The 27,154-nt window shown below is 38.7% G+C and overlaps 1 protein-coding gene across 2 annotated transcripts in view; it reads left to right on the top strand.

Moving 5' to 3' along the window:
- LOC125463611 (lysosomal alpha-glucosidase-like) overlaps positions 1-25,780 on the top strand; it is a 47,711-nt gene extending 21,931 nt beyond the window's left edge. Inside the window, exons 8-20 of one of the 2 annotated variants that reach the window (XM_059653694.1) lie at positions 1,138-1,269; positions 2,371-2,481; positions 3,768-3,881; positions 6,029-6,113; positions 6,333-6,450; positions 7,588-7,721; positions 11,275-11,426; positions 14,699-14,847; positions 18,097-18,238; positions 19,078-19,176; positions 21,525-21,689; positions 22,539-22,691; positions 23,284-25,780. In XM_059653694.1, the coding sequence (XP_059509677.1) occupies positions 1,138-1,269; positions 2,371-2,481; positions 3,768-3,881; positions 6,029-6,113; positions 6,333-6,450; positions 7,588-7,721; positions 11,275-11,426; positions 14,699-14,847; positions 18,097-18,238; positions 19,078-19,176; positions 21,525-21,689; positions 22,539-22,691; positions 23,284-23,346 (1,617 nt within the window). In that variant the 3' untranslated portion in view covers positions 23,347-25,780. The remainder of the gene's footprint in view (positions 1-1,137; positions 1,270-2,370; positions 2,482-3,767; positions 3,882-6,028; positions 6,114-6,332; positions 6,451-7,587; positions 7,722-11,274; positions 11,427-14,698; positions 14,848-18,096; positions 18,239-19,077; positions 19,177-21,524; positions 21,690-22,538; positions 22,692-23,283) is intronic. The other variant, XM_048555100.2, reaches the window with a different exon arrangement.
- The last annotated feature ends 1,374 nt before the right edge of the window (positions 25,781-27,154 follow it).

Raw genomic sequence — 27,154 nt, 5'->3', positions numbered from 1 at the left:
ACATATCTATATTTATGATCAAGCAAAAGCTGGCATTTGGAAATTTCATCAGAATTTTATCTGGGCTCCAATTCCCATAGCAACCAGGTGACGTTGGCTTATCACCAGGCAAAACACACCACGTTCCCCATTTAACCTTGAATTAAAATAAACATTTTAAAACATAGTTAATAAAACCTGACCTTTGCAACAATATCTTCAGGGTAATTTAAGCAAGGAGTGTCAATTTATTGACTCAGAATTTGTCCAGCAGGAATTCTGCACTAAGTACATGCGTTCGCTTTTAGTGGTTCCGTTTAGCAAATGTTTATCATGACTGAATAGTGAACACAACCCTGTAATTTTGGTAATGATAAAAATGGTGAACTTACGGAAGTCATGATGAACAAAATCTCAATGGCTTGTGCTTCAGATAGAAGAAATGGATTCGAAGCTGCAAAAATTGGATTTTCCAGCAAGATGCATACAATTTAGGAACTTATTTTCCACCACCACTGAAAGTTGACTGAGGTAATGTTTTGCCCCAGTTTGTTTTGAAACATGCTAACAATGTTTTTGAAAAACTAAAGGCCAGATTTCAGCCAAGTACTATACACAGACCCCTAGGAGGAACTGATTAGTTTTTGATAAGTATATGGATCTGAATCCTGGGATTATTTATTTTTGAGGATCTGTTAACATTGGGAAGCATTTATATAATGTAAGGGTTATTGTTTTAAAATGTTTGGATTGTCTCAGCTGCTATGGTGAATTTGTTACAGATGTCAAAATGTGAGCAGAGTTTTCTGAAGTTAATTCATTGTCAGTTGGCTTGAAGTCACTTCTGTGAGATAAAAGCTCTTCCTAAAAATGTTCTTTCACCTTTGTAATTAGAAGATCAATCAGAAAGGGGGAAAGCCTCTGGGAAGAGCTATGTAATTGCTTTGCAATATGTAATAACATTGTTACTATGAGGTGGCAAAGATATGTGCTTGAATGAATGTCCTCTTCATTTGGTCACTCTGAATATGCAAGAAGGGGCAGTGCATAATCATAAACAGAAGGCAACTTAAAAATACTTACAGTGTACCCCTCCATTCCTAGTCAGCAACCAGATACAGAATTGCTCAATTTTGCTAATAACATCTTTTTCTGCAGGATGTACAATGGAATGACCTCGATTATATGGATAAAAGAAAGGACTTCACTTACAACTTACAGTACTATGGGGACTACCCACAGATGGTAAAGGAGTTCCACCAGAAGGGGTTGAAGTATGTCATGATTGTGGTGAGAACAAATTATCCAAATTTCAAATGTTTTGACTATTGATTTTACTTGTATTAAGAATGAGAATTTTCATGTTTGCTGAAGGCCAGTGTTTTAAAGTAGATATAAATGTTAAATTTATTCCAATGGTACTCTTTCCCACATTCCCCTATCTAGTTTTGTCTATCTGTGCTTAGTGGAAGGATTAGGATGTTCCAATCTAGAGTTAATGTGCATTTCTTGTGGTGTTGGGTAAATTATCATCCATATTTACCGAAAGTTAGTGTGGAAAATGGACTATAGTGATCAAAGCATGTGATATATAAAGGCATTTATGAAATTTATTAGCATTATGAAGCTCTCTATAGCCATCAAAATACAGGCAAGAAGGTGAATAGGTCTGAGCAACTTGCCTGCTCCGTGGCAAAAAGATGAGTTTTTGTCCAAGCTAGGGTAATGTTCTCAAATTTGCATGTATTGCTGAGTTGTGTATAAAACTTTTTATAATGAGAAAATTCAGTTTAATATCTTGCGGTTTTGAATATCTGCTATCAATGATATAATGCATGAGGTGTAGGAAATTTGGAATGTTAACTGTTGTTGATTCTTCAGTAAAGACAAGGACTACCTTATGATTTCTTGGTCTCAATGTTGTGAGCTATTGATACCTGGTAAATGCAGGGTGTGAGGTTTAGGAGCACAATATATGACTGGTAGGAAATTATTTTGAAAAAAGTAAGTTTTTCAAGTGAGCATTTTCCAATATTTTTCAGAATAGAATACAGATAGTGTGTTGTGGTAAAACTGTTAGGCTCCTGTTTCCCTCAATGCACAATATATTTGCTTTTGCTTATGACAACTCGTGTTGGAATACAATTCATTGGGTGTCAGCTGTTGCCTAGTAGATTACTAAATGACAGCTTTGCTGTGAAAAACAAGAAATGTTATATTGACACATTTTACAACTAAATGGCAATCTCAATTTTATCCAGTGTCAACACCTGTTTAGCTTGTTAATGCTACTTGCTTGTCACCTTCTTATGAGTTGAGCATCTGCATTGAGTGTCTCCAACTCCAATTCCCTTAAGACCTAAAAAGCTTGTTCTTTGCTTTCTACTGTAGGACCCAGGAATCAGCAGTACACAGGCAGCAGGGACGTACAAGCCGTATGATGACGGTGTGAAGAGAGGTGTTTTCATTAAAAATGAAACTGGTCAACCATTGATCGGAAAGGTCAGTGCAGCAATGAAGAGCTTTTGATATTGCATTCAATTTTTTTCACTTTCTAAGTTACAAGTGGCAGCAACGTTATTCTACCAGAGCACTTCTATGTGAAGAAATGAAAAAGGTTGTTAAACTTTTAAGAGACAAAAAAAACTTTTAGATTTAAGGGTTTCATAAGTATCAACGACAAACCCACAAATCAGTCAGAGAGTCAGTCACAGGACAGCAGCGATTTCCAAAACACTTTCTTCATTCATGAGCAAAGACTGTTGATGTCAAATTCTGCTAATGCAATTACTGCACATGCTTGTAAGTGCAATTTCATTAGTGCAGCAGTGTGTACTATCTACAAGATGCATTGCAGAAATTCACTAAAGCTTCTCAGACAGCACCTTCCAAACCATGATCACTTCCATCTAGAAGAAAAACGGGAGCAGATACATGGGAACACCACCTCCTGCAAGTTCCCCTCTGAGCCACTTACCATCCTGACTTGGAAATATATCGCCATTGTTTCACTGTCGCTGGGTCAAAATCCTGGAATTCCCTCCCTAATAGCATTGTGGGTCAACCCATAGTAGGAGGACTACAGCTGTTCAAGAAGACAGCTCACCACCACTTTCTCAAGGGCAACTTGGGATGGGCAAGAAATACCAGCCAGCCAACAGCGCCCACGTACCACAAATTAATAAAAAAAATGCTGCTGCTAATTGTTGATTGTGTAGCCAGTATATTGTGAAGCTAGATTTGAATGACCATCTAACTAGTTAATCAATACTTTTGTACACACACGCCATAAAACATGACTTGGAGATGTATGCCTTAAAATATGATCCTATTTAAACCGTAAGGGGATGTCCGCATAAGCATCAGAGTTGCAGAAAAATCTCATGTGGGACAAAATTAGAAAATGTGAACTTCTCAAATGAGGGGACAGGAATAAGAAGCCTAAAGTTTAATTTCAGATGGAAAACAATAAGAAGTGGGTACTGCTGACATCAATGTCAAGAGGTCCGATGCATTATAAATCTCCCCAGTACTGTCACAAGATATATGCTTCAGCCACAGTCTCACTTGAACACAACTTTTTAATGTACCATTTTCTTTAGAAATTTTCAAACAACCCTTGTGCTGTTTCTCAATAAAATCATAAATGGCACTGCATTGAAATCAATTGCCACAACATGCTAGCATAAATCTTTCCAATATCTTGCTCATTGTAACAGACAGGATTTGAACTACTACCACCTAGTCTTTTCAAGCCGTTTTAAATTGTCCTGGTCTATTTTGTTTAGGTTTGGCCTGGTCCAACTGCTTTCCCAGATTTTACAAACCCAGAGACCCATGCCTGGTGGTACGAAAATATTAAAGAGTTTCATGATAAAGTTCCCTTTGATGGGATGTGGATCGTAAGTATGCAAACTAAACTCCAAGAATTCTGTCTTGCAGTGAAGTGATTTGGTAAAGCAGTGAAAGAAAATGACCTAGATGTAAATTGGATAGCTACTCTATAACTCCGGAGTGTATGCTACAAATACATCCAGGATTTTGCTTCATCTGTCCATGCATAGGTGGCACTGATCTGTTTTGGTGTTCATTTAAGCTAGGTAACATCTTCACACTAAAGTTCATGGAAAGCCATCACTTACCTGAGTTACAATTAATCGGATAATAATTGAAAATTGGAAATATTTTTATTTATGTAGCATTTATGTTTGCTGTACAAAATCGTGCCTCAGCAGATCAAATTTAATTTGGAGTTTGGAGGTTTCTGATATGAGGATTTTAAAAAATCAACAAAATGCAATAAGTGGGATGGAACTCATAATGAAAGAATTTCATTGTTTTCATCTCCAGGGAAGTGCAGATAAAATGTTTGAGAGTTGCTTCAACTCAATCATTGCCAGATTTTAAGTGTTAGATGTAGCTCAGTGATGGACAATGTTGACTTGGCATTCCACTCTGCGCCACCTAGAGGTGGTGTGTATGTAGCTCAAAGACTTGTTACTTCATTCAAAACACGTGTCATTTAACATTGTATTCTTTAAAGTATTTGATAGTTCACTAGTTTTAGCACTAGTTTGGTGTTTGTGTAATTCTAAAAAGATATTTTTGATGAAACTTTGTGCCTTCCACTCACCAGGACAATGTAGAAGAATAGCAATTTTTAGGGAAAAATGTTGTTATACTGCATGAGAGGCGAATGCTAATCACTTGGCCCATGGACTCTGGTAGAGGTATTTGCATGAAGCATGCACCCATTAATGCTGATTCACAGTTAACTCTCAAGTTTGGTTTAAAATTTAAACCAGGCAGGTTGATGCTGGCCAGCACATTGGCCCGTTCTCCGGTTTGTTTTGCAAGTGCAAGCTGGTTTGGTATGGTCATTATCTTGTTTGTTGCAAAATCTGATAAGAAGTCTGAGTGCATATGCAATCCACAAATGTTTAGGGTGCAAGACCTAATAACTGGCATCATGTCAGCACTGAAATTTAGTGATGTTTGTGTTAGGCAGAACATCTTTTAGCTTGATTGTAGCAGCTTGTTAGTGGTAAGTACTAAACTTGGTAGCAGCATGGAACAGCTGGTTTCACCTGTTGCTCAATCTTTCAAGATACCTTGCCCTTTGCAGGGTCTTCTGAAGTAGACTGGATATTTTTCAGGGCGAAGAGTGACTGCCTTGGGGGCATTTCCTGAGTTTGTAAAATATACAGTGAGAAACGTTCTGATCAGGGTAGCTGATATCCAAAAGGCTGGCTTTCTGTGCAATTTCAGCATCAGCCTTGAACAATGAAAAGTGGTTCAGCCCTGCTTACGAGCTGGCTGATCAAGCCAACCTTATAGCAATTGGAACAGCACATGCATGTAAAAATTCAAAAAAATGTATTTTTTTAAACTTTTGGCAGTAATCAGATTCTCACCCGACACACAATTTCTATTTAATTTACAATGCAACTTAATAGTTAATGGAAATATTAATTTAGGAAATGACTTTGAATTATTGAGCCCAACTACATAAATGCAGCAAAGTAGGAATGGATGTACATTACTGAAAAACTTAGGATATGCAACTAGTTCTGTATGTCAGTTAACCAAACTCTGCCCCGTTACCTACACACCCAAAGTGAAATGTATTATTGGTGTTGAATGGTACCTTTTTGGAAAAATGAACCTTTTTTCTCTCAGAAACAAGCCATGCTTTTGTACGTAAAATGACACTCTTTTTGCCACAGTTGTGGCTTGAACCCTGCCCTTTCTACAAGGCCATTCCAGTTTTTTTCATCTTGACACAGCTAAATCTAGTCAGATCGTGAAAAACAATTAATTGAATAATATTTTGTTGAGCTGACTGATTAATATCTTCAATTTAGAAAATCAGCACCTATTGAAGTCTCTCAGAACAATCAGTTTGTGTGTAATGCACAGATTGAAGTGAAGTTTGGACTCCAGAAGCAAGGCAAATGAAACATTCAAGATAAAGATTTGCTGGATAAAACAATGAACCTTTTTAAGCTAGCATTAGTATTAAATAAAAAATAAGCTGCTTGTTTCACAGGATATGAATGAACCATCGAACTTTGTTACTGGTGCTATAAGTGGTTGTCCAAACAACAATTTAGAATATCCTCCTTATGTACCAGGTAAGAGCTAATTTTATTACCAAAAGCAGGATGTGTGTTTCAGCCTCCTCATTCTAACCTTTTTGTCATTTCTTTACAATATTTTATTTCACAGTGATTTTCTTTTCTTTTTGTATCTGTGGTGGCTTTATGGTTTTTACAGTGTTTTTCTTCATCTCTGCCTTGTGCGGCAAAGAACTTTATCAACTTGTTACAGAAATGCCTGCTTGTCTCTTCCAGGTGTGACTGGCAGAAATCTCACGTCCCGAACTGTGTGTATGTCTGGAGAGCAGCATTTGTCATCACATTATAACCTCCACAACCTATATGGGTTGACTGAGGCCATTGCTTCCTATGAGTGAGTGACAGTTGAAACAACAATGGGTTAATTTTATTAATTAATTATGGAAGCAGTGCTCTATAGAGCAAGCCATAACTTTAAGAACACTATGCAGAACACAGTACAGTTTTTCAAAAGTATTTTGGATTGAGTTCCATGTTGCTGGCTGGTTTGTTCTATAGTTGTGAACAAATGGCTACTCTTTGAGCTTTCAGGATGCGTGCTTTCACGCTAACCACTATGAAAGGACTGCTCCTACCCACCTCAACAGACCCACTGATGCACACACCACCATGACTTATTAATCAATATATCTTTCACCCTTCACCCTGGTGCCTAGTAATTCTAGAATATATCCTGCCTGCTTCTGGTTTACATACTGAAGTGACAGTGCTCCAAATTGAAGCTAAGGCCCCACAAGCGGGGAAAAAGGAACACCAGAGCCAATAGAACTTAGACCCTAAATAGGATTTTTTTTTAAACAGCAAGGTTAGTATTAGTCCCAGAGGGCCATAATGAACATACTCCTGAAAGAGAGACCTCTAGTGGTGAGTTTAACCTGAGGCTCAAGTCTTGGGCAAGGTTGAAAATGCAGGGATTTCACATGGTGAGTTCAGCCAGTATGTGCACTGAGCCTTTTGGCATCATTCTGCATCACACTCCAAGCATCCAGCCATCTGATCTGAGGTTTAGAGCAGATGCCAGTAAATATGTTTTCACCCAGAGGATGGTAGGAAACTGCCTATGGAGACAAAAACCCTTGTAACATTTAAGAAATATTTAGTTGTAAACTAGTGATGCCAAGGCATAAGGCTATGGGCCAAGTGCAAGAAAATAAGATTTGAATAGTCAGGTGGTGGTTTTTGACTGGCATAGACGCAATGGGCTGACTCTGATTCCCAGGAGCAGCAGAGTGATATCAGTCACAACCAGGGGTTTTATGTGTCACCTACCATTATTCAAAGTTAGTTAATGAACTGGATTGTGAAACTTCTCTTTTAAAATAGTTTTGGTATGTTATTGAAGAGGAAAGCACAAGAACAATTTCATTTTAAAATTAATATTTGAAAGAAATAGGCTGTAAATTGGCAGTCGTCAATTGACACACGTTTTAAGTCACTATTTATTTAACGTTAGATTCTTCTTTACATCTAGTGCTCTGACCAAGGTGACAGGAAAACGTCCATTTGTGATATCACGGTCCACGTTCCCCAGTCATGGTCGTTATGCTGGACACTGGACTGGGGACATCTCAAGTGCTTGGAATGACATGTATTATACTATCCCAGGTATGAAAATAAACCAGTTTTGGCACCAACCTGAAACATTGTCCCTACTTTCCGTAGAGCTTTCCTGATCAGCTGATGTTTCCATAACTTTGGTTTTATTTACGGCGTTGTCCTTGTTGAAAGGTGTAATTGTTAGACTAAAGTTTCACGTCCCAACAGCGGTTTTGCTGGCATCAGCCAAGATTTATTTGGTAGCATCTTTGGGCCTTCACCAGCAGGTTTTGGATTGAAGTTCCACTTCCAAAATTGAACAATTTAAAATAAAGGCTCCAGTGCATTACTGAGCTGTGCATGCTGTCAGACATCCATCTTTTGGAATGGATAAATCATGCCCCATTTTCACTTTCTGTTGGATGTAAAAGTTGCCACCATTTCAAAGAAGAACAGGAATTATTCTTAATATCCTGATTAGTATTATTTGACTACCATCACAAAAACAGATTACAATGTTGTCTTTGACCAAACAAAGTAGAGTAGTAATGGCAGAGCCATTAAACAAGTACTTGATGTTGAACAAAGATAGAGACAAGAAAAATTGCAGAAATAGTGGGGAAGCAAGGGTCGAGGGAAAATAAGCTTAAATAAGTCTGTAGCAGTAAAGAAAGAATATAGAGAAATTAATGGGATTAAAACTAACTAAACCTATGTCCCCTGGCATTAAGAATGAATGCAGAGAGTGAGTGCATTGGTTTTGATTTTCCTGAATTACTGAAATTTTAGAATGGTCACACAGATCATAAAGTTACAAACTTAGTACCACTTCTTTATATTGTTACAAAGGGATGTTGAAATAAAATGAACTCCTAACAGTCGCTCTTTACTCAACAAGTAACAATTTATTTTTTCTAACTCTAACAGTTAGCAAATTAACTGAACTACTAACAAACCGAACAATTCCTCCTTAACTACTAGCTATCACCAAACAAAGCAAAATTCTAATGGTACGCTGTTCCAATAACTGTAAGTCCCACATATATAAACCAAAATAATAATAAAAGAAATTAAGACCTAATCCCTCGATGTGTCTTCCCAAATGCTCTGCACCCACTTCACAATCCACTGACAGGAATGCCTTTCTGGTGTCTGAAAAGCCTCTCTCTGTCAAATTCTGCTGTCAATACTTGCTAAGAGTGCTGTTGTTCTTTTAATTAGATTTTTTTTTCCAGAGAGCTGATTGGCTTTCACAGAATTCTATGTTTCTGTTTAGAGCTAATGGGTTGTTACCTCTCTTAGATGGCAGTTGCTCTCTCACTGATTTTTCAAATGCCCTCTTCTTTTATACTCTTGATGACTTATTAATTTCTTCCAGTAGGATTGGTCCGAGGCTGTCAAAGCCATCAAATTTAAATTTAATTGGGCTTTGGTATCTAGAGCCTGGTTTAAGTTAATTGGCTAAATTTAAAATCTAGTGGTAGTGGTAAAAATGCTGCTTTGCCTGCTAACAGTATAGCCTTTTGATACAATGTTTCAGTTTCAAGAATACTCTGTGCATCTGCTGCAGCGTGCCGACAATTATCCATTAAAGGGACCACACACATTTCCCCCCTTTCATTTTACAAACACATTCTGACAACCTGCCTTCCAGTCCACAAGTACTATACCAGCTTTGCAATAATATTAATAACAAAAGAGGGAGGAAATAGAGATTTGTAGACCAGGTGGGTTGACAACAGTGGAAAAGACAAGCTGCCATCTATCATCAAGGACCACGTACAGTGGTAACTTAAGAAAATTGCAACATGATTGGCTTGAGCAGTCATGCCTTATGGAATAAAAATTTTTTTTCAGATCTGGAGAATTTTTTTGAAGAACTATTGGGATGGTCAATGAAGAGGGACATGTAAATGGAGTGTATCTGAATTTTCAATAAGTATTTGAGTTATTACACAAAACAATATGACTCAAGAACATGGATTGAACAGATGGGAACAAATAAGGGTGAACAGATTATTTTTAGATTTTTTTTATTCATTTGTGGGAAGTGAGTGCTGCTGGCTGGCCAGCATTTTTTGCCTTTCCCTGGTTGTCCTTGTGAAGGTGGTGGTGAGCTGCCTCGTTGAAGCACTGCAGTCCACCTACTGGGTTGACCCACAAATGCCGTTAGGGAGGAACTTCCAGCATTTTGTCCAAACGACAGTGAAGGATCAGTGACATATTTTAACGTCAGGATGGTAAGTGGCTTGAGGGAACTTGCAAGTGGTTGTGTTCCCATATGTCTGCTGCCCTTGTCCTTCTAGATGGAAGTGGTCATGGGTTTGGAAGATGCTGTTTGAGGATCTTTGACAGGCTGTAAGTCTGCAAGAATCAGTGCTTGAGTCTCTGCTATAAACAATCCATATTACTGACATGGATGAGTGCAGTAGTGTGAATAAGCTGATAAGGAATAAAGACAGGCTAAGTAAGTGGATTGGAATTTGCAAATTCTTTTTAGAGGAAAAGCATGAAGTTATACATTTTGCTATATCAAATTCCAAAACACAGTTTTTTAATTGTGACTGGGAAATGTTGGTACTAAGAGGAATTTGGGTACCTTGTTTGTGAATCATTGAAGATTAATATGCAGATAAGTAAAATAACATTTTAGCCTTTATTACAGTTAGAGTAAAGATGTCTTAACAAAGTCCTATATAATTGCTGGATCTGAAATATTGTACTTGAAAGATTGTGAATCTTTGAAAATTTCTCCCCTATATGGCTATGGATGTCAAAGTATTGAGTATAATCCAGACGAATAGATTCTGAGTTCTAAGGAAATCGAAGAATAGTGGCAAAATGTGAGAAGATGAAACAGGAGATTAACTGTTACTTATTGAATGATTTTGCAAGCTTGAAAGGTGAATGAGCTATTTCTCACTCATATTATAATTAACACCATTATGTTATGTGATTAGTCAACCAATTTTTTTTCTCTCTAAAAGGGAAGCAATAAAGAGTTTGGGGAAAATTCCTTCTCAGTTTTGAAATGGGTTTACTTTATCAATGTTGAACAGGAAGATTTCAAATACATCTTTCTAATGTATTATTTATGAAAACATAGTCATATTTAAACTGTTCTGAGCTGCATAGATATCTTAGTCAGTTGAAAGATCAAAACAAAGTCTTTTCAACACAGGTTAAATGAAAGGTTTGTACAGTAGCCAAATATAGAATGTGCCTCTTATTCATGATGTTGAACTTTTTTGCTTTCTTCCATATGGATGTTTTCTTTAGAAACTATGAACCAAGCAAATTCCTTGTCTGACTGAAGTGTGCAGCTGCTCACAGCCACTGCCTGAGCTACTGAATGTCAACAACATGAATGAGCATGACAGAAGTGCCACACAGTTCTCATTTTTTTCCTTTAATTCCTCTGCCTTATCATATTTCCACTTTTGAGAACTAAATACATAAACGCATGTGCCATTACATACAAGTTAACATGCTGTTAATATGATAGCATACAGAGCAAAGCCTTCATAGATTTTTATGTTTTGGCAATCTATTATATAATCAGAATGTCAGATACCAATTGTGTAAAGGTGAAAATCTAAATTTAATCTTGTATACTTCGCAGCTATAATGCTGTTCAACATGTTCGGGGTTCCCCTTGTTGGAGCTGATGTCTGTGGTTTCCGTTGGCCCACCACTGAAGAACTCTGTGTGCGTTGGATGCAACTTGGATCATTCTACCCATTTATGCGGAATCACAATGCCCTGCATCAGCCGGTTAGTTCTTGAGAGGACAATGAACATTCACGTTTGCCTAATTGTTTCAAAGCATGGCATACATTAGATTTAAAATCCAGTATGTTGTTGAAAGATTCATTACTGTTTACATTACTGTTTGGTAATAGAGTATCTGAAAAATCTTTCAGACAGTTATCTGTGGCCTTATTGCTGGAAAAGAACATGCCCTGTGATGTAAAATCTCACCGTTTATTATCCTTCAATTTTTAACGTTTGTTAAACTCTAATCATTTTGTATGAAAACAGTAGGCAATAGGGAATACAAACTTGGAGGAGTAGGCTAGTCAGCTTCTTAAAGTTGCTCTGCCATTCAATAAAATCATGGCTGATCTGAATATTCAACATTTCTGCCTACCTCAAATACCCTTTTATCCACTTGTATATCAAATACCTATTCACTTCTGCCTTGAAAAATATTCAGACTCTGCTTCTGCTACCTTTTGTGGAAGAGCATTCCAAAGACGGGAAAAAATTCTTCCATTTCTTTGTTTTAATGGCAACCCTTTTATTTTTTAATCAGCAGTACCTAGGTCTATTTTTAATCCGTGGTCTCCATTTCCACCCTGTCAAGACACTGTTATCTCTTCTTCCTATCCTTGTTTCTGAGGGTTAGACCATGAATTGCCATTAGATTGGTCCATGCTTGTTGGCAAACTACTCCAGTGTTTGCCACTGTCTTCCACAGGATATCTCACCAGGAAATGTCTGTTCTTAGTGCCTGCCATCAGGCTTGTTGGGAACAGTTTCACAGGCTGATAATTAACCAGTTTGGCTTTATTATGCACATTGCTTCTGTGGCCAAAAATCATGGCTTGAAATTCAAACAACTAATTAGCACGGTTTGAGGTTGAGAAGCTCTAGTTTCTGCAATATTCTTCATGAAGACCTATCACTATCCAGGAAATTTCCTCACTTCAGTCAATACAGCACCATGACTGGAGAGATTACTTATTTCAAAGCCAATCAAATTCAGGATTCTTTCTCTTTGACGTAAACATATTAGTCTCTTTGTCCTTGTTGACCTGTCTTATCAACGGACACAGTTTAGCAGACCAACCTCCTCCAATATCTCCAGTGTCATTCACCTTCAGTTGCATTGCGCTGCTACCTAAATGTAGTCAGAATCTTTCTTGTAATTCTTTCTTGGGATGTGGATGTGGGCAAGGCTAGTATTTGTTGCCTACCCCCAATTACTCTTGAATTGAGTGATTGGCTCAGATGGTTTAGAAGGCTGCTGATTCAACAATATTGCTGCAAATCTGAAGTGGTGCATAGACTAGTGAAGGAAATCTAATCTCCTTCCTTAAGAGTGTTAATGAACCAATGAATATTATGGTTGCCATTACTGAGATTAACTTTGAAGTCTGGTTGTATAAATTAACTAAATTGAGCTTAAATTCCACTGACTGCCATGGTGGGAATTGAACACCTGTACCCAAATCATTACATTGGGCCTGTGAATTACCAGTCAAGTGGCATTATCCCTGTGCCACCATCACCCCTTCCATTAGCTTCTCTTGTTCCTACATCATTATGTCTGTGTACTGATACCTAATTCTGCCTCACTGCCGACTCTCTCGATTCTTCCACTGCTGCTGAAGACTACTTATTTGACATCCAGGCATTAATTGCGCAGACGTCTTCTCCAATTAAATATTTGGAAGATTGAAGCCATTGTCTTCAATGCACACTCCAACTGCCCTTCCCTGGAATCCGACATCATCCCTCTCCCTAGCAACTGTTTAAGACTAATTGGACCCTTGACAGGCTTGACACATTTGGTCCTATGATGAGGTTGCCACCACATAAATACCCTGCCATTTCTCAGACTACCTATTTCCAACACTAATCTCACCAGATGTTATTGCCAAGAGAATACCATTTGGCACTTGAAGGCTGTTCCAACATGCTGTTTCATTGTGGCTGATCTTAACAAGTTGAAGTCTATTTTACACACCTTTCCTTCCTAAATCTTCATGCTCCAACAAAAGTTATGATCTTTAACTTTTGGAATTATCCTTTCAAAGGAGCAAGTTCCAGATTTCCACTAAAACAATCTACATAAACTTACGCCACATCTCAGCTTGTTGCCTTTGTTACTGCTAGTCTTGACTTTTGAAAGCATTTTTAGCTGCTTTCCGTAATCCTCTCCATTAACTTGAAGTCACCTGCATCCTTACATGTGCTAAGATCCGTTCGCTTTTAATCCTTCTGTTGTCTAAGGTGAATTGACAACCAAGTTATGTCTTGATTTTCAAATTCTCATTTTCCAATTCCTCCATATTGTGACCCATCTCTAATCATGTTTCTCTCACACTCATGGTACCTGGGGCTCAGCTTTCAGACTTTTAGTAAACACTACTTTTAATTGCTGCTTCGTTGCTGGATATACTTTCAAGGTATTAAGATCTATAGTTCCCTTCTTAAAACTCCCTGCCTCGCAATCTCTCTTTTTTCCCTATTAAAGTGCTCCTTAAAATCCGCATCCTTGGCTAAGCTTGGAATTATCTGCCCTAATATCACAGTAAGGTCTTGTTTTGTAACACTTCTGTCGGACACTTTGGGACTGTATGGACATAAGTTGGGGCAGGAGCCCAGGATGCATGAGACAAGAAGAATTGGTGTTTGCATCTAAATTTTCAGACAAGTGTTCTGCTTTTAAAATGTGACTTGGTTTCAATATTACATGTTAAAAGCAGACTGACATTTAAGGTGGAATACACAGCAAAGATTGATGTCTGTCAGCCTGCTACACCATCTAAAGAAAAATATGGAGAAAGTTGAGGTCTTAAGAAGGAAACACTCTCTTGTTTGCTGATCAGAGTATATTACCTAGATAATTCATGGCAGTGTTTATTTCTCAGGAGCCGAGCATACCCTTAATTCTCCAATAAGGCAGGTAGGAGTCACACTCATTGCATGTCAAGTGCATCAGCCAGCACCATCCTGGCTTAAGAAAACAAGTACATCTTGATAAATTTGCTGTCGTGGTGAGCTCTAAGAATTTGCTTCTGATTTGTTTATGCGCTGTGAAACGTGTACATTGAGATTGGTTCTGTGAGAATTTGCATGTGGGTATCCCACTGCACGTCCATACTTTATTGGTTAGGTGGTATTGAGACACAAGGTCTATAATTAGGTCTGTTCATTCAAGTTCAGGGCTCATTCTCTGTGTTTCCATGCCTTGCGTAGTTAAGTATCTATTGTTTAATTTGATTACGATTTATAAAGGAAGAACTTTTGTTTTGCAGCCTCAGGAACCATATATTTTCAGTGAATCAGCACAATCAGCAATGCGGAAAGCCCTCTTCAATAGATATATGCTGCTACCTTTCCTCTACACGCTCTTCCATAAAGCCCACGCTGCTGGAGAAATGGTTGTTCGGCCACTGTCATTTGAGTATGTTATCTTTTTAGCACTGTTTGAAATGAAGTTTGAAAATACTACTCTTTCCTGAAGACAGATAATTTTAAATTGAAACTCCTAAATGTTTGGCACAATTAAACTTTAGGTGATCATAACTTTAATGTTTGTTTTGCTATTCAGGTTACTTCTAAAGCTTAGGCAAATTTAAGTTTTCAAGACCTTGTCTGACAATGTGTCTTAATTGGATCAAGATTATCAGCAAGAGAATATTTGTCCAGTTCTGATCACCCAGCTTTCTCCTGACTAATGACATTGCAACCTGCACAAAAGATAATTAGCAAATGAGGGAGCATGGAATCTTTAGAGACTTCATGCCTTTGTTGATCGGTTTCAGAGGATATAAATAATAGGCTTGTTTGCTAATAGCGATTACTCCTTGGGCTCTGGATTTTCATTGTATGTGCCATTGACTTCAACAGTAGAATTTTATATCAAAGTTTGCAGATGACATTAAATTAGGACGTGAAATAACTCCACAGAGGTCGGTATCCCGTCACCAAGTCACTCTTTATGGAGAGTCCTTGACACTGATCCAGCTTCCTCAGCCAGCTATGAGTGAACAGAACCTCCGACACGCCTGTTAATATTTGTCAGTCAGCAATTCTGGTCCAGTCAGGAAACTCATATCTTATGAAGTCCACCTGGCTGACTTCTTGGCAATCACTCTAGCATGCTCAATAAATATTATGTTAGAATGAAAAAAAAGGGACATAGGTGAAGGAAGTGGGCAAAATTGTGGCAGGTGGAATTTGATGTGAAGAAGTGATTATTTATTCATTTTGGATCAGAGACTGACAAATTGGAGTATATTCTCAGTGAAAGAGATGAGGAGCCATGAGATTTTGGTATCCACGCGTGCGTATCACAACAGGAATGCAACAGTGTAATTTGATAGGGGAATAGATTGTTGGCCATTTCTCAAGGAATTAGATTGCAAATGAGATGAAGTTGTGCTTCAGCCCTTGATCAAACACCAAGTACTGGGGGTCAGCGTAAAGACTGTCTTGTTATTTTTATGTCTTGTAAAATGTGGGCTGAAATTATATGTTTTAAAGGATTGCTGCATGTTTTGAAACACAAGTACCTGAACATTGAAAATCAGCATCATGTTTACAGCTGTTTAAACAAGCAATAACTGAAGTGGTTCCAGACAAGTTGGAGTTGAGGGATTCACTGTACAGATGTAGCTGGGTGGCAACAAGAAATTGATTGCCCTATGGACAAGTGATCAGTTATCAATGACAAATTTTGCCTGCCAACACCCCTGTGATTGTTTCTCAGGTAACTGAACAGCTTAGGGCTGGAAACAAGATGGAGAAGTTTTTTGATCTCCAGCACAGGAGCTATCTCTCTGTTCTCTGCAGTCAAAACCCTTTTTAAACCTGAAGAAAGCGAATTCATCATTCCTTCAGCAGCTGTCATAAGTTGAGACTTTCAATTTGTAAGTCAAAGATCTTTTGTAAGCAAACCAGCGATCTCATGTCTTTTGAAAGCCAATGGAAACATCCAAAGAAAGGCAACTGAAAAACAACAATCTGACCATCAGAAGGATCATTTCAGCAACCGTGATTAGGAACCACTGAACTGTGTCCCAGTTTTTCTGTCCCTCGCTCCCGCGCTCTGTGTGTGTGTGTGCATGTGTGCGCGCGCGCATTTGAGAGAACGCACGGAGAAAAGGAATTTATAACGGGACTAATGTTCTAATTTGTGGTGTTATATGCCAGTGGATTATAACTATTTACCTAAGCTAGAGCCTAATTACTTGCAATAAATAGTAATTCTTAAATATAAAACATCGTCTGTGCTTTCTATCAACCTGGATCAGAGAATCATGTAAATTGGGGAATATTATGTATCTATTTAAAAATCTTTAATGTTTGCGACAACTCCAGGAATAGCAGATATTTATTTTCAGCATGCTGTCCCAGTAAGTCATGATGACAACGGGACTTCAAAAGCTATATTCAGCATGTAAGGTGGACAATGCACGTTTAAATAACCATGCTAAGCCTTAAAGGGTACATATTTAAAGCCAGATCTCTCTCAATTTGGCTTGTGCTGTCCATAAAAGATTGGAGAGAGATCTAATTAGTATATTAAAACTGACAAAGGAACTTGTGGGCTAGATAAAGGAAACTTTCTTCCAGTGGAGGAATCCAGGACAAGAGGGTATAATCTTAAAATTAAAACTAGCCTACTTAGGAATATAACCAGGGTATTTTTTTTCACAATGTTTAGTGAATATCTGAACTTTCTCCCCTAAAAGGATAAAGCCGATATTTTCAAGATCAATTGATCGATTTTCATGAGGGTATGAAGGCTTTGAAACAAAGATGTCTAAAATGACATCAGCTTCTTCCGCTCAGTCATGTTTTAAATGTATGATGCAATAGGTTTCAGGTGCTGAGTAATGCTCCTTCTGTTTCTGTGATCTTTGGTTCAGCTGCACATAGTCTCTGTAATTGTAATTCAGTATATTTTACCCATGTGAATAATAGGGCAGTTGGAAAGCCTGCTTTCAATCACTTGTGATGCAATTTTGGTATCGCTGATTAAAATCAGCGTTTGTCACCCATCCTGCACAGAACAAAGGGTCATGGTCTCAGATTGGACTGAACAGTGGAAATTTTCTCCGCTGAGGTTGGTGAACCTGTGGAATTCTGTGTCACAGAAGGCTGTGGAGGTCACGTCACTGAATATATTTGAGCTTTCTAGAGACTAAAGGTGTTGTAGAGAATGGGGTAGAGTAGAAGTGCAGAACTGATGTAGAGAATCAGCCATGATCATTTTGAGAGACAGAGTGGGCTTGATGGGCTGAATAGTCTCCTCCTCTTGTTTTCTATGATGTCGCTCTCAGCCACTTGGGTGAGCTAATCAAGAACAAGGCTGTAATTATTCACATTTTCCCCACTTCTCTGCCCCACATTTTAAAAAATTAATAAACGTCATTGTTTGACTTCACCTCTTGTAGGAAAACTGAGTTTGGGAATTCAGCAATGGATTGTTGATGTTCGTGAGGAACTAATTGCCAAAAAGTCATCAAAATATTTGTAAATATAAACAGTGGTGGCTATTGTCATTGTGTATGCTTCTGTCAAGTATTAAACATTAATCTTGATATGTTTTAAAAAATAGAAACCTGCAAATAGTTTATCATTTCTTTTCTGTCATTTATGTTGGAGTTATAACAGATAAATGAATGCTGCCTCTGTTTGGCTTTAGATTCCCTCAGGATCCAAACACACGAGGCATTGATCGTCAGTTCATGTGGGGTGATGCCCTTCTCATCACTCCAGTTTTGGAATCTAAAACAGTTGAGGTGTCTGGCTATTTTCCTGCAGCAACATGGTACAATCTATATGATGTAAGTGTTACATTATTCCAACTCAATCTTGCAATGACTATCGTCTTGGGTTGTGTACAATGGCTGTGCTTAATGCAACTTTATTTGTGCCTCTGCTTTATCTAAGATACAGTTCAGCTCAGATTGTAGGGGAGGAGGCTCCCCCCGCCACTGCATCCCAAAAGCAGCCCAGCTCGTCCATGCCTCCCTAACCTGTTCTTCCTCTCACCTATCCCCTCCTCCCACCTCAAGCCACATCTCCATTTCCTACCTACTAACCTCATCCCGCCCCCTTGACCTGTCCGTCCTCCCCAGACTGACCTATCCCCTCCCTACCTCCCCACCTATCCTCTCCTCTCCACCTATCTTCTCCTCTATCCATCTTCAGGCCGCCTCCCCCTCTCTCCCTATTTATTTCAGAATCCTCTCCCCATCCGCCTTTTCTAATGAAGGGTCTAGGCCCGAAACTTCAGCTTTTGTGCTCCTGAGATCCTGCTTGGCCTGCTGTGTTCATCCAGCTCTACACTTTGTTATCTTGGATTCTCCAACATCTGCAGTTCCCATTATCTGTAATCTTTATGCAATTTGTTTTGCTTATATGGGATCTGAGGAGAGGCAGAAAGAGGCTTTAATGCAATGTTGATCTGGTGAAGACAGAACAGTTAAAAAGGGAATCAGTGATGAGATTTTTCAATTGCATGAAGGGCCCAGATAAATATCCACTCCACTGTGTGAAAATTCGTATATCATACATTACAAAACTTAATGGTTATTTCCGATGTACAGTGTGTATATGTGTAAAGCTATGAATTTGTCACAATTTTAGAACCCTCTCTAATCTTGCATATTTTGACATCTAGGGTTCTTCAATTCGTAGTAAAGGTCAGTATGTTACACTACAGGCGCCCTTGGATACAATAAATGTTCATGTACGAGAAGGCTGCATTGTGCCTATGCAGGTAAGTATACATGAGTAACTTCAAAGAGGGTGAAATTTAACGTGCGGAGGAGTGCGAAACCAATGTTAGCAGATTAGCAGATTTGACGTTCTGTTCAATTTTCCTTTTGCTTTCCTGCTGACTATTGAATTTTACTTTTGAGTTGTTTTGAATTGAAGGTGTATATAAAAAAAAATTCAACTGTTATAGATTTCACTGCAAGACAGAGACATGTTTTGTCATGAGACATTGTGACATTGTCATATGCATTTGATCTGAGAACTATACATATCTACTGCATGCTGCGGCTTTCTGTAACAATCCATCAAATTTATATTGTGAAACAAATTAAATAAACTGGCATCAACAGAGAAAGAGTTCCATGTGTACAAATGATCAATTTCTTTTTATTGTCAGAAATGAAAAACTCTTATGTATTAGTGGCCAGTTGAAAAGTTCAACTGGTCAAAATGTGGGCTGGTGAGAGAATAATAGAATTTGCTGGACAATAATAGAATTCTACTGTACAGGAAATGACTGTTAGACGTGTCATACTGTGCTGGCCACTTGAACGAGCTGACAAATTTTGTTCCACAGCCTGCTTATTCTTGCAAACCCTGCTAATTCCTCCTCTTCAGTTGTGTGTCCAGTTGTTTTAAATATTCATATGGATTCTGGTTTTTCTACCCTTTTTTAGGCAGTGCTTTCCAGAACTTAAACTCAATGCATGAAAATCTTTGTCCTGGTGTCCATCCAGTATTTTTTTTTCCCCCAGTTATTTTAAATTTGCAACTTCGATTCTTTTATCCTTTGCCTCTCCTTTTCCCTTTTCCACAGCAATTGGGAATGGACAATAAATGCTGGCCTCACCAGTATTATCCACATTTAGAGGACAGCTTTGCAAAAATAAAACCCTCGGCATCGTAACAAGGGCAACATTTATCATCAATCCCTGCTAACTTATTGGCCAAAGGAAACAGTTTCTCCCGATTTGTGGTCTCTCACTATCTGCTAATTTTGAAATATCTGAGTCTCCTTGGCATCCTTCCTGAAGTATAGTGCCCAGAATTATACACTATTTCAGCCCACTCCTATGCAGAGAACTGTGAAATCTTAAATCTGGCTTCTTTTGTTTATGTTTCATCTGCCCCTTTACACAAAGACAAGTAGGCCATATGATTTCTTAACTGCCTTGCCTTGTTCTACCACCTTCATAAAACTTGTCCATTTGCTACCTAAGATTTGCTCTTGAACCCCCCGTTTCAAAATATTATCATTAGATTATGATGCCTCTCCATTTTGTTCCTTCCAAAATACGTCTTTAAACTAAAATTAAATTGTTTGCCTTTTACACTCGTCCATATTCTCAAGTCTGCCATTATGGTTAGTCTTAATTATTTTGTTGCCAAGTTCTGTATCATCCATAACTTTCAAAGTTGTGCTTCTTAAACCCAAGTGTGGTGCACTTATAAAGTTAAAAAAGTAATGGTCCTAAAATAACTCACTAGTGAACCCTGTATTGCATATTTTCCAGTCAGGGAAACATCAGTTCACTGGTACTGTGACGGCTATCCCTAAAAACACTTTCATTCTTAATGTCCCTTTAGAATTAGGTACAGCTGCTTTTCAAATAACGGAGTCGTTTATCAAATGCCTTTTAAAGTTCATCTGTGCAACATTTAGTGCACTATCTTAAGACTGCTGTTAATTAACCAAATCATTCAGTCAGATTAACCAGACATCATTTGTCTTTGCAACTGAAAGGTAAAAGGTCTTTTATGTATTCTTTTCACTTTTTCCCTAGACTCTCTACTGCCTGCATTTCTACTGCATTCTATGCCCGTCATTAATCATAAGCTTTCATTATTGGTTTCGTTTTGTTCATTTTATTTCCTTCGTCATCCAGGAACGTAACAGCCAATGCATGTTACATCAAAACTGTTATTTTTCTAAATTCGCTTCTTCTGACCAGGATTCAGAAGCAACCTGCTGTAAGCACTTTGATCTGAAAGTATCTATTTGTATTGTACATTAGAATTTGAGAAGAGCAGCACTAGTTCCAGTTCCTGTGAGTAGTAGCCCTTTTAAACACTTGACAACACGTCACTCATAATTGAGATTCATGTGGAAAGCAGAAAAGGAAAAAGTGCTCACTTTCCTATGCCTCATCCAACAAGCCATATTTTCCATGCTTTCCTTGGCCAGATTTTTTTCCTTGATCCAACAGCAACTTCTTCATAACTTCATTCCTGTCATTAACAGTATAAGGAAACATTCAGAAGTGACAACTTAGTACACATGTGTTTTCTTAATTCATATATGTGCTATATTCAAGCGAGTGCTTGTTTCTCAATCTCTATCCTATCAAGGAGCCGAACACTACAACTGCTGTGTCTCGTGGAAACCCATTTGGTCTGATGGTGGCACTCTCTGATCAGGGATTTGCTAGGGGGGATCTCTTCTGGGATGATGGTGATAGTCTGCTGAGTTATGAAAATGGTGATTATACGGAAATTATCTTCCTGGCAAAAAATGTAAGTGTGGCTGATTTTCAATCAATTCATCATTTGTCAGTTGTTAATGTAGGTTCTGAGGTTAAAATTCATCCATTTTCTGAATCAGCAAGTTTCTAATTCTTTCTTTGTACGTGAAATTTTAAACCCCTAAGGAAGGAAGATTTAGTCGCCAAGGTAAGGCACATGTACTATGGGTAAACCAGTACAAAAGATGCCTGAACTATTTTACAACCAAATGCTGTGAATGATAGAAATCTAATATAAAATTGGAAATGCTGGAAATATCAGATCTGACAGCATCTGTGGAGAAAGGAACAATGAACTTTCAGTTCAATGCCCTTTCATCAGAACTAAATGAATGAACTGTAATAGCCGCACTGCATCTTCTGCTGCATGAACAAAACATCAACAGTAGCCAGAAAGGTCGAAATTACTACTGCCCAGTTTTTCAGCTAAAAGGGGAATACTTGTGACAGGAACTTTCAAAGGCAAGACTGAGAACGAAATTTACTTTAAATGAATGTAAAACTCCCAAATCAGAGCTAACCCATACAGATTTCCCAGATTCTAATATGGAATTAAACAGGTATTCTTGGGATATCTCCTTTTGCAACATTTTAAATTCATTTTGGATTTTTTAAATACAGAAGTGTGAAGAATGGTTGTAGTTATAATGCAACATTTTTCTAAAAAATGACAGTTGCAATATTTACATCCTTTTCACTATGTTGCAGTGCTTACTATTTATATATGCTGCCATCACTTAAGAAGTTAACAAAGTTATGAGGACATTTGATTTCAATGTTGTATCTACATCAGCTGTTTTTTTCCTTCTCCTTTTCTCCTCTCCACCCCCACTCCCCTTAGAATATACTGTTCAGTGAAATAATCCATTTGAACAGCCAGATTGACGGCCTGAAACTGAGCAGCATTTTCATCTTTGGACTTCCATCTGTCCCACGGAAAGTTTCTGTTAATGGATTCTGGATCACAGACTTCTCCTACAGAACAGACACACAGGTGAGGATGTGGGCTCTATCTAAATGACATTTCAAACATCTTTATAAACAAATTAAATATGCTTTCAGATTTCGAAAGCGTTTGGAAATATTTCCCTTACTATTAACTTCGTTGTTCTCCCTGCTGATGTATGGTGTCATGTGTTGTGAAACTTCACAGCATGCTACCCAAATTCCCATCATGATGCATTACCTATGATAGAGAATTTTGGCAGATTGCATGCTCTGGGAGAATCACTGTGAGCTTGACTTCATCCTACACAGGGATCTCTGGATAGTGACCTAAAGGGAAACTCCTGATCAGTTTAAATTTTCTAACTTTGGGTTGCAGCCCTACATTTCCCCAACTGTGATGTTACCTTGTTTATAGAAGGGTCAAGTGGAGATAAATTTGAGATCTACATTGACTGTATGATTTGTCTGTTTCAGTGCCCTAACTGACTATTGAAAGGAGTTGAATTAAAGTTCCATAGAACATCAGCTGCCATCTACAACAAATATTTTTTTCAAATTACCTATAATACACAAGATTGCACTGACATATTGTTGTGGTCTGTTCATTTTTGGTATCTGATTTTCCTTGTTCATTTCAGGTGATGACTTTGCAGAATCTGTCTATTCTTGCGGGAGAGCCATTTACAATTACATGGATCTGAAGAAAGTGATGTAAAATCTGCTACCAAGAAAGCCTTCAGAAAATAATAGATTATGCTCATAAAACAGTGGTAAAGAAGGAATGTCAATTCTAGTTATTAACTTGACAAAATGTGCTGTATATCATTTGAAATTCTGTTAATGATGAAAAATTATTTTGTGCTTGAACTGAAATCTGATTAAACTGTGTTGAATATTTTGGATGGATGGAGGTATGGGTAGGGAAGGGGCTTGAAGGCTAGTGTTCTTTGAAGAATAGTGACAATCACAAAGGCACTCTGAAGTGTTACAACTACGCGAAAAGGCCCACTCTGTTAACTGCCTACGACAGACTCATTGACCCTTTTGCACCACTGATGTTTTTGCTGTTGTCTCTTGCACATTCACAAGGATTGCTGTTTTCTTTGCCCACTCTGATGCTTCCCTGAATGCCTTGGGGAAAAATGTGAATAGATCTGGAGACTATTTCTTAATGTTTCAGCTGCAGAAAGGATGTTTGGGGACTCGTCACAGTTGCAGAAAGGATGTTTGGGAACTCGTCAACTGAGGTAGTATGGGCTGAGCTTAGAAACAGGAAAGGAGAGCTCACCCTGTTGGGAGTTTTCTATAGGCCTCCAAATAGCTCCAGAGATATAGAGGAAAGGATAGCAAAGATGATTCTCGATAGGAGTGAGAGAAACAGGGTAGTTGTCATGGGGGATTTCACCTTTCCAAATATTGACTGGGAACGCTATAGTTCGAGTATTATAGATGGGTCAGTTTTTGTCCAGTGTGTGCAAGAGGGCTTCCTGACACAGTATGTAGATAGGCCAATAAGGGGCGAAGCCACATTAGATTTGGTACTGGGTAATGAGCCTGGCCAGGTGTTAAATTTGGAAGTAGGTGAGCACTTTGGTGATAGCGATCATAAATCTGTTATGTTTACTTTAGTGATGGAAAGGGATAGGTGTATACCACTGGGCAAGAGTTATAGCTGGGGGAAAGGCAATTACGATGAGATTAGGCAAGATTTAGGGAGCATAGGATGGGGAAGGAAACTGCAGGGGATAGGCACATTGGAAATGTGGAGCTTATTCAAGGAAAAGCTCCTGTGCGTCCTAGATAAGTATGTACCTCTCAGGCAGGGAGGAAGCTGTAGAGTGCGGGAGCTGTGGTTTACAAAGGAGGTGGAATCTCTGGTCAAGAGGAAGAAGAAGGCTTATGTTAGGATGAGATGTGAAGGCTGAGTTAGGGCACTTGAGGGCTACGAGGTAGCCAGGAAAGACCTAAAGAGAGAGCTCAGAAGAGCCAGGAGGAGGCATAAGAAGTTGTTGGCGGATAGGATCAGGGTAAACCCTAGGGCTTTCTGTAGGTATTTAAGGAATAAAAGAATGACAAAAGTAAGATTAGGCTCAATCAAGGATAGTAGTGGGAAGTTGTATGTGGAGTCAGAGGAGATGGGGGAAGCACTAAATGAATATTTTTCAACAGTATTCACTTGAGAAAACGACAATGTCGTCGAGGAGAATACTGAGATACAGGCTACTAGACTAGGTGGGATTGAGGTTCACAAGGAAGAGGTATTAGAAATCCTACAGAGGGTGAAGATAGATAAGTCCCCTGGGCCGGATGGGATTTATCCTAGGATCCTGTGGGAAGCCAGGGAGGAGATTGCCGAGCCTTTGGCATTGATCTTTAACTCATCGTTGTCTACAGGAATAGTGCCAGATGACTGGAGGATAGCAAATGTGGTCCCCCTGTTCAAGAAGGGGAATAGAGACAACCCTGGTAATTATAGACCAGTGAGCCTTACCTCAGTTGTTGGTAAAGTGTTGGAAAAGGTTATAAGGGATAGGATTTATAATCATCCACAAAATAATAATTTGATTAGGGATAGTCAGCATGGTTTTGTGAAGGGAAGGTCGTGCCTCACAAATCTTATTGAGTTCTTTGAGAAGGTGACCAAACAGGTAGATGAGAGTAAACTGGTTGATGTGGTGTATATGGATTTCAACAAGGCGTTCGATAAGGTTCCCCACAGTAGGCTATTGTACAAAATGCGGAGGAATGGGATTGTGGGAGATATAGCAGTTTGGATCAGAAATTGGCTTGCTGAAAGAAGACAGAGGGTGGTAGTTGATGGGAAATTTTCATCCTGGAGACCAGTTACTTGTGGTGTACCGCAAGGGTCGGTATTGGGTCCACTGCTGTTTGTCATTTTTATAAATGACCTGGATGAGGGCGTAGAAGGATGGGTTAGTAAATTTGCAGAAAACACTAAGGTCGGTGGAGTTGTGGATAGTGACGAAGGATGCTGTAGGTTGCAGAGAGACATGGATAAGCTGCAGAGCTGGGCTGAGAGGTGGCAAATGGAGTTTAATGCGGACAAGTGTGATGTGATGCACTTTGGTAGGAGTAACCGGAATGCAAAGTACTGGGCTAATGGTAAGATTCTTAGTAGTGTAGATGAGCAGAGAGATCTCGGTGTCCATGTACACAGATCCTTGAAAGTTGCCACCCAGGTTGACAGGGCTGTTAAGAAGGCATACAGTGTTTTAGCTTTTATTAATAGAGGGATCGCGTTCCGGAACCAAGAAGTTATGGTGAAGCTATACAAAACTCTGGTGCGGCCGCACTTGGAGTATTGTGTACAGTTCTGGTCACCGCATTATAAGAAGGATGTGGAAGCTTTGGAAAGGGTGCAGAGGAGATTTGCTAGGATGTTGCCTGGTATGGAGGGAAGGTCTTATGAGGAAAGGCTGAGGGACTTGAGGCTGTTTTCGTTAGAGAGAAGAAGGTTGAGAGGTGACAATTGAAACATATAAAATAATCAGAGGGTTAGATAGGGTGGATAGGGAGAGCCTTTTTACTAGGATGGTGACAGCGAGCACGAGGGGACATAGCTTTAAATTGAGGGATGAAAGATATAGGACAGATGTCAGAGGTAGTTTCTTCACTCAGAGTAGTAAGGGAATGGAACGCTTTGCCTGCAACGGTAGTAGAATCACCAACTTTAGGTACATTTAAGTCGTCATTGGATAAGCATATGGACGTACATGGAATAGTGTAGGTTAGATGGGCTTGAGATCGGTATGACAGGTCGGCACAACATCGAGGGCCGAAGGGCCTGCACTGTGCTGTTATGTTCTGTGTTCATTACTAGCCACTACTGTTCAATTAGCTTTTCTTAATTTTTGGACCTTCATGAGCATATTTATGCAAAGGATTCTATCTGAGTTGGTTAATCATATTCAATTGGTTATAATTTTCTGAAAGCAGGGGGATTGGTGGCAGTTTTTACTTGCAGAGATTTTTGTTCAGGTTTTTAGTGGAGTTATTTGTTAAAATTAATGATGCTTCTTTGGTTGCAACTGTGCAATTAGTTACATGCTGTATTGATTTTTTTGGGTTTTTAAGTTATCGAATAGTAACTACAAACCAATCCTATTACATAACAGGAATCACTTTTCAGTGTAATTTGAAGTAATTTGGAAAATTTCTAGCAAACAGAATGGCTTGTTATAGAAGTACAAATTCTGTTTGGGAGTTATTCATTGAGAGATCATTGTTGATAAGAGAAAGTCACTGAATCGTCAATAACTAGCAAAACAGAAAGCAATGCAGGAAATCAAAATTATTTTACTTGCCAATTATGACCTGCAATGCATTGCCTTGAGAGGAGAGTGGAAGCAATTTCACTGGTAAGGTTCAAGAAGGAACAAAAACAAAGTTGCTGGAAAAGCTCAGCAGGTCTAGTAGCATCTATGAAGGAAGAAACAACTAACGTTTCGGGTCCAGTGACCCTTCCTCGGAACTGTTCTGAGGAAGGGT

This window comes from Stegostoma tigrinum, chromosome 22 (genome assembly GCF_030684315.1).
Source record: "Stegostoma tigrinum isolate sSteTig4 chromosome 22, sSteTig4.hap1, whole genome shotgun sequence".
In the NCBI taxonomy this organism is placed as follows: domain Eukaryota; kingdom Metazoa; phylum Chordata; class Chondrichthyes; order Orectolobiformes; family Stegostomatidae; genus Stegostoma; species Stegostoma tigrinum.
Note: the sequence above shows the minus strand (reverse complement) of the source record. Positions and strands in the feature narration are given on the sequence as shown.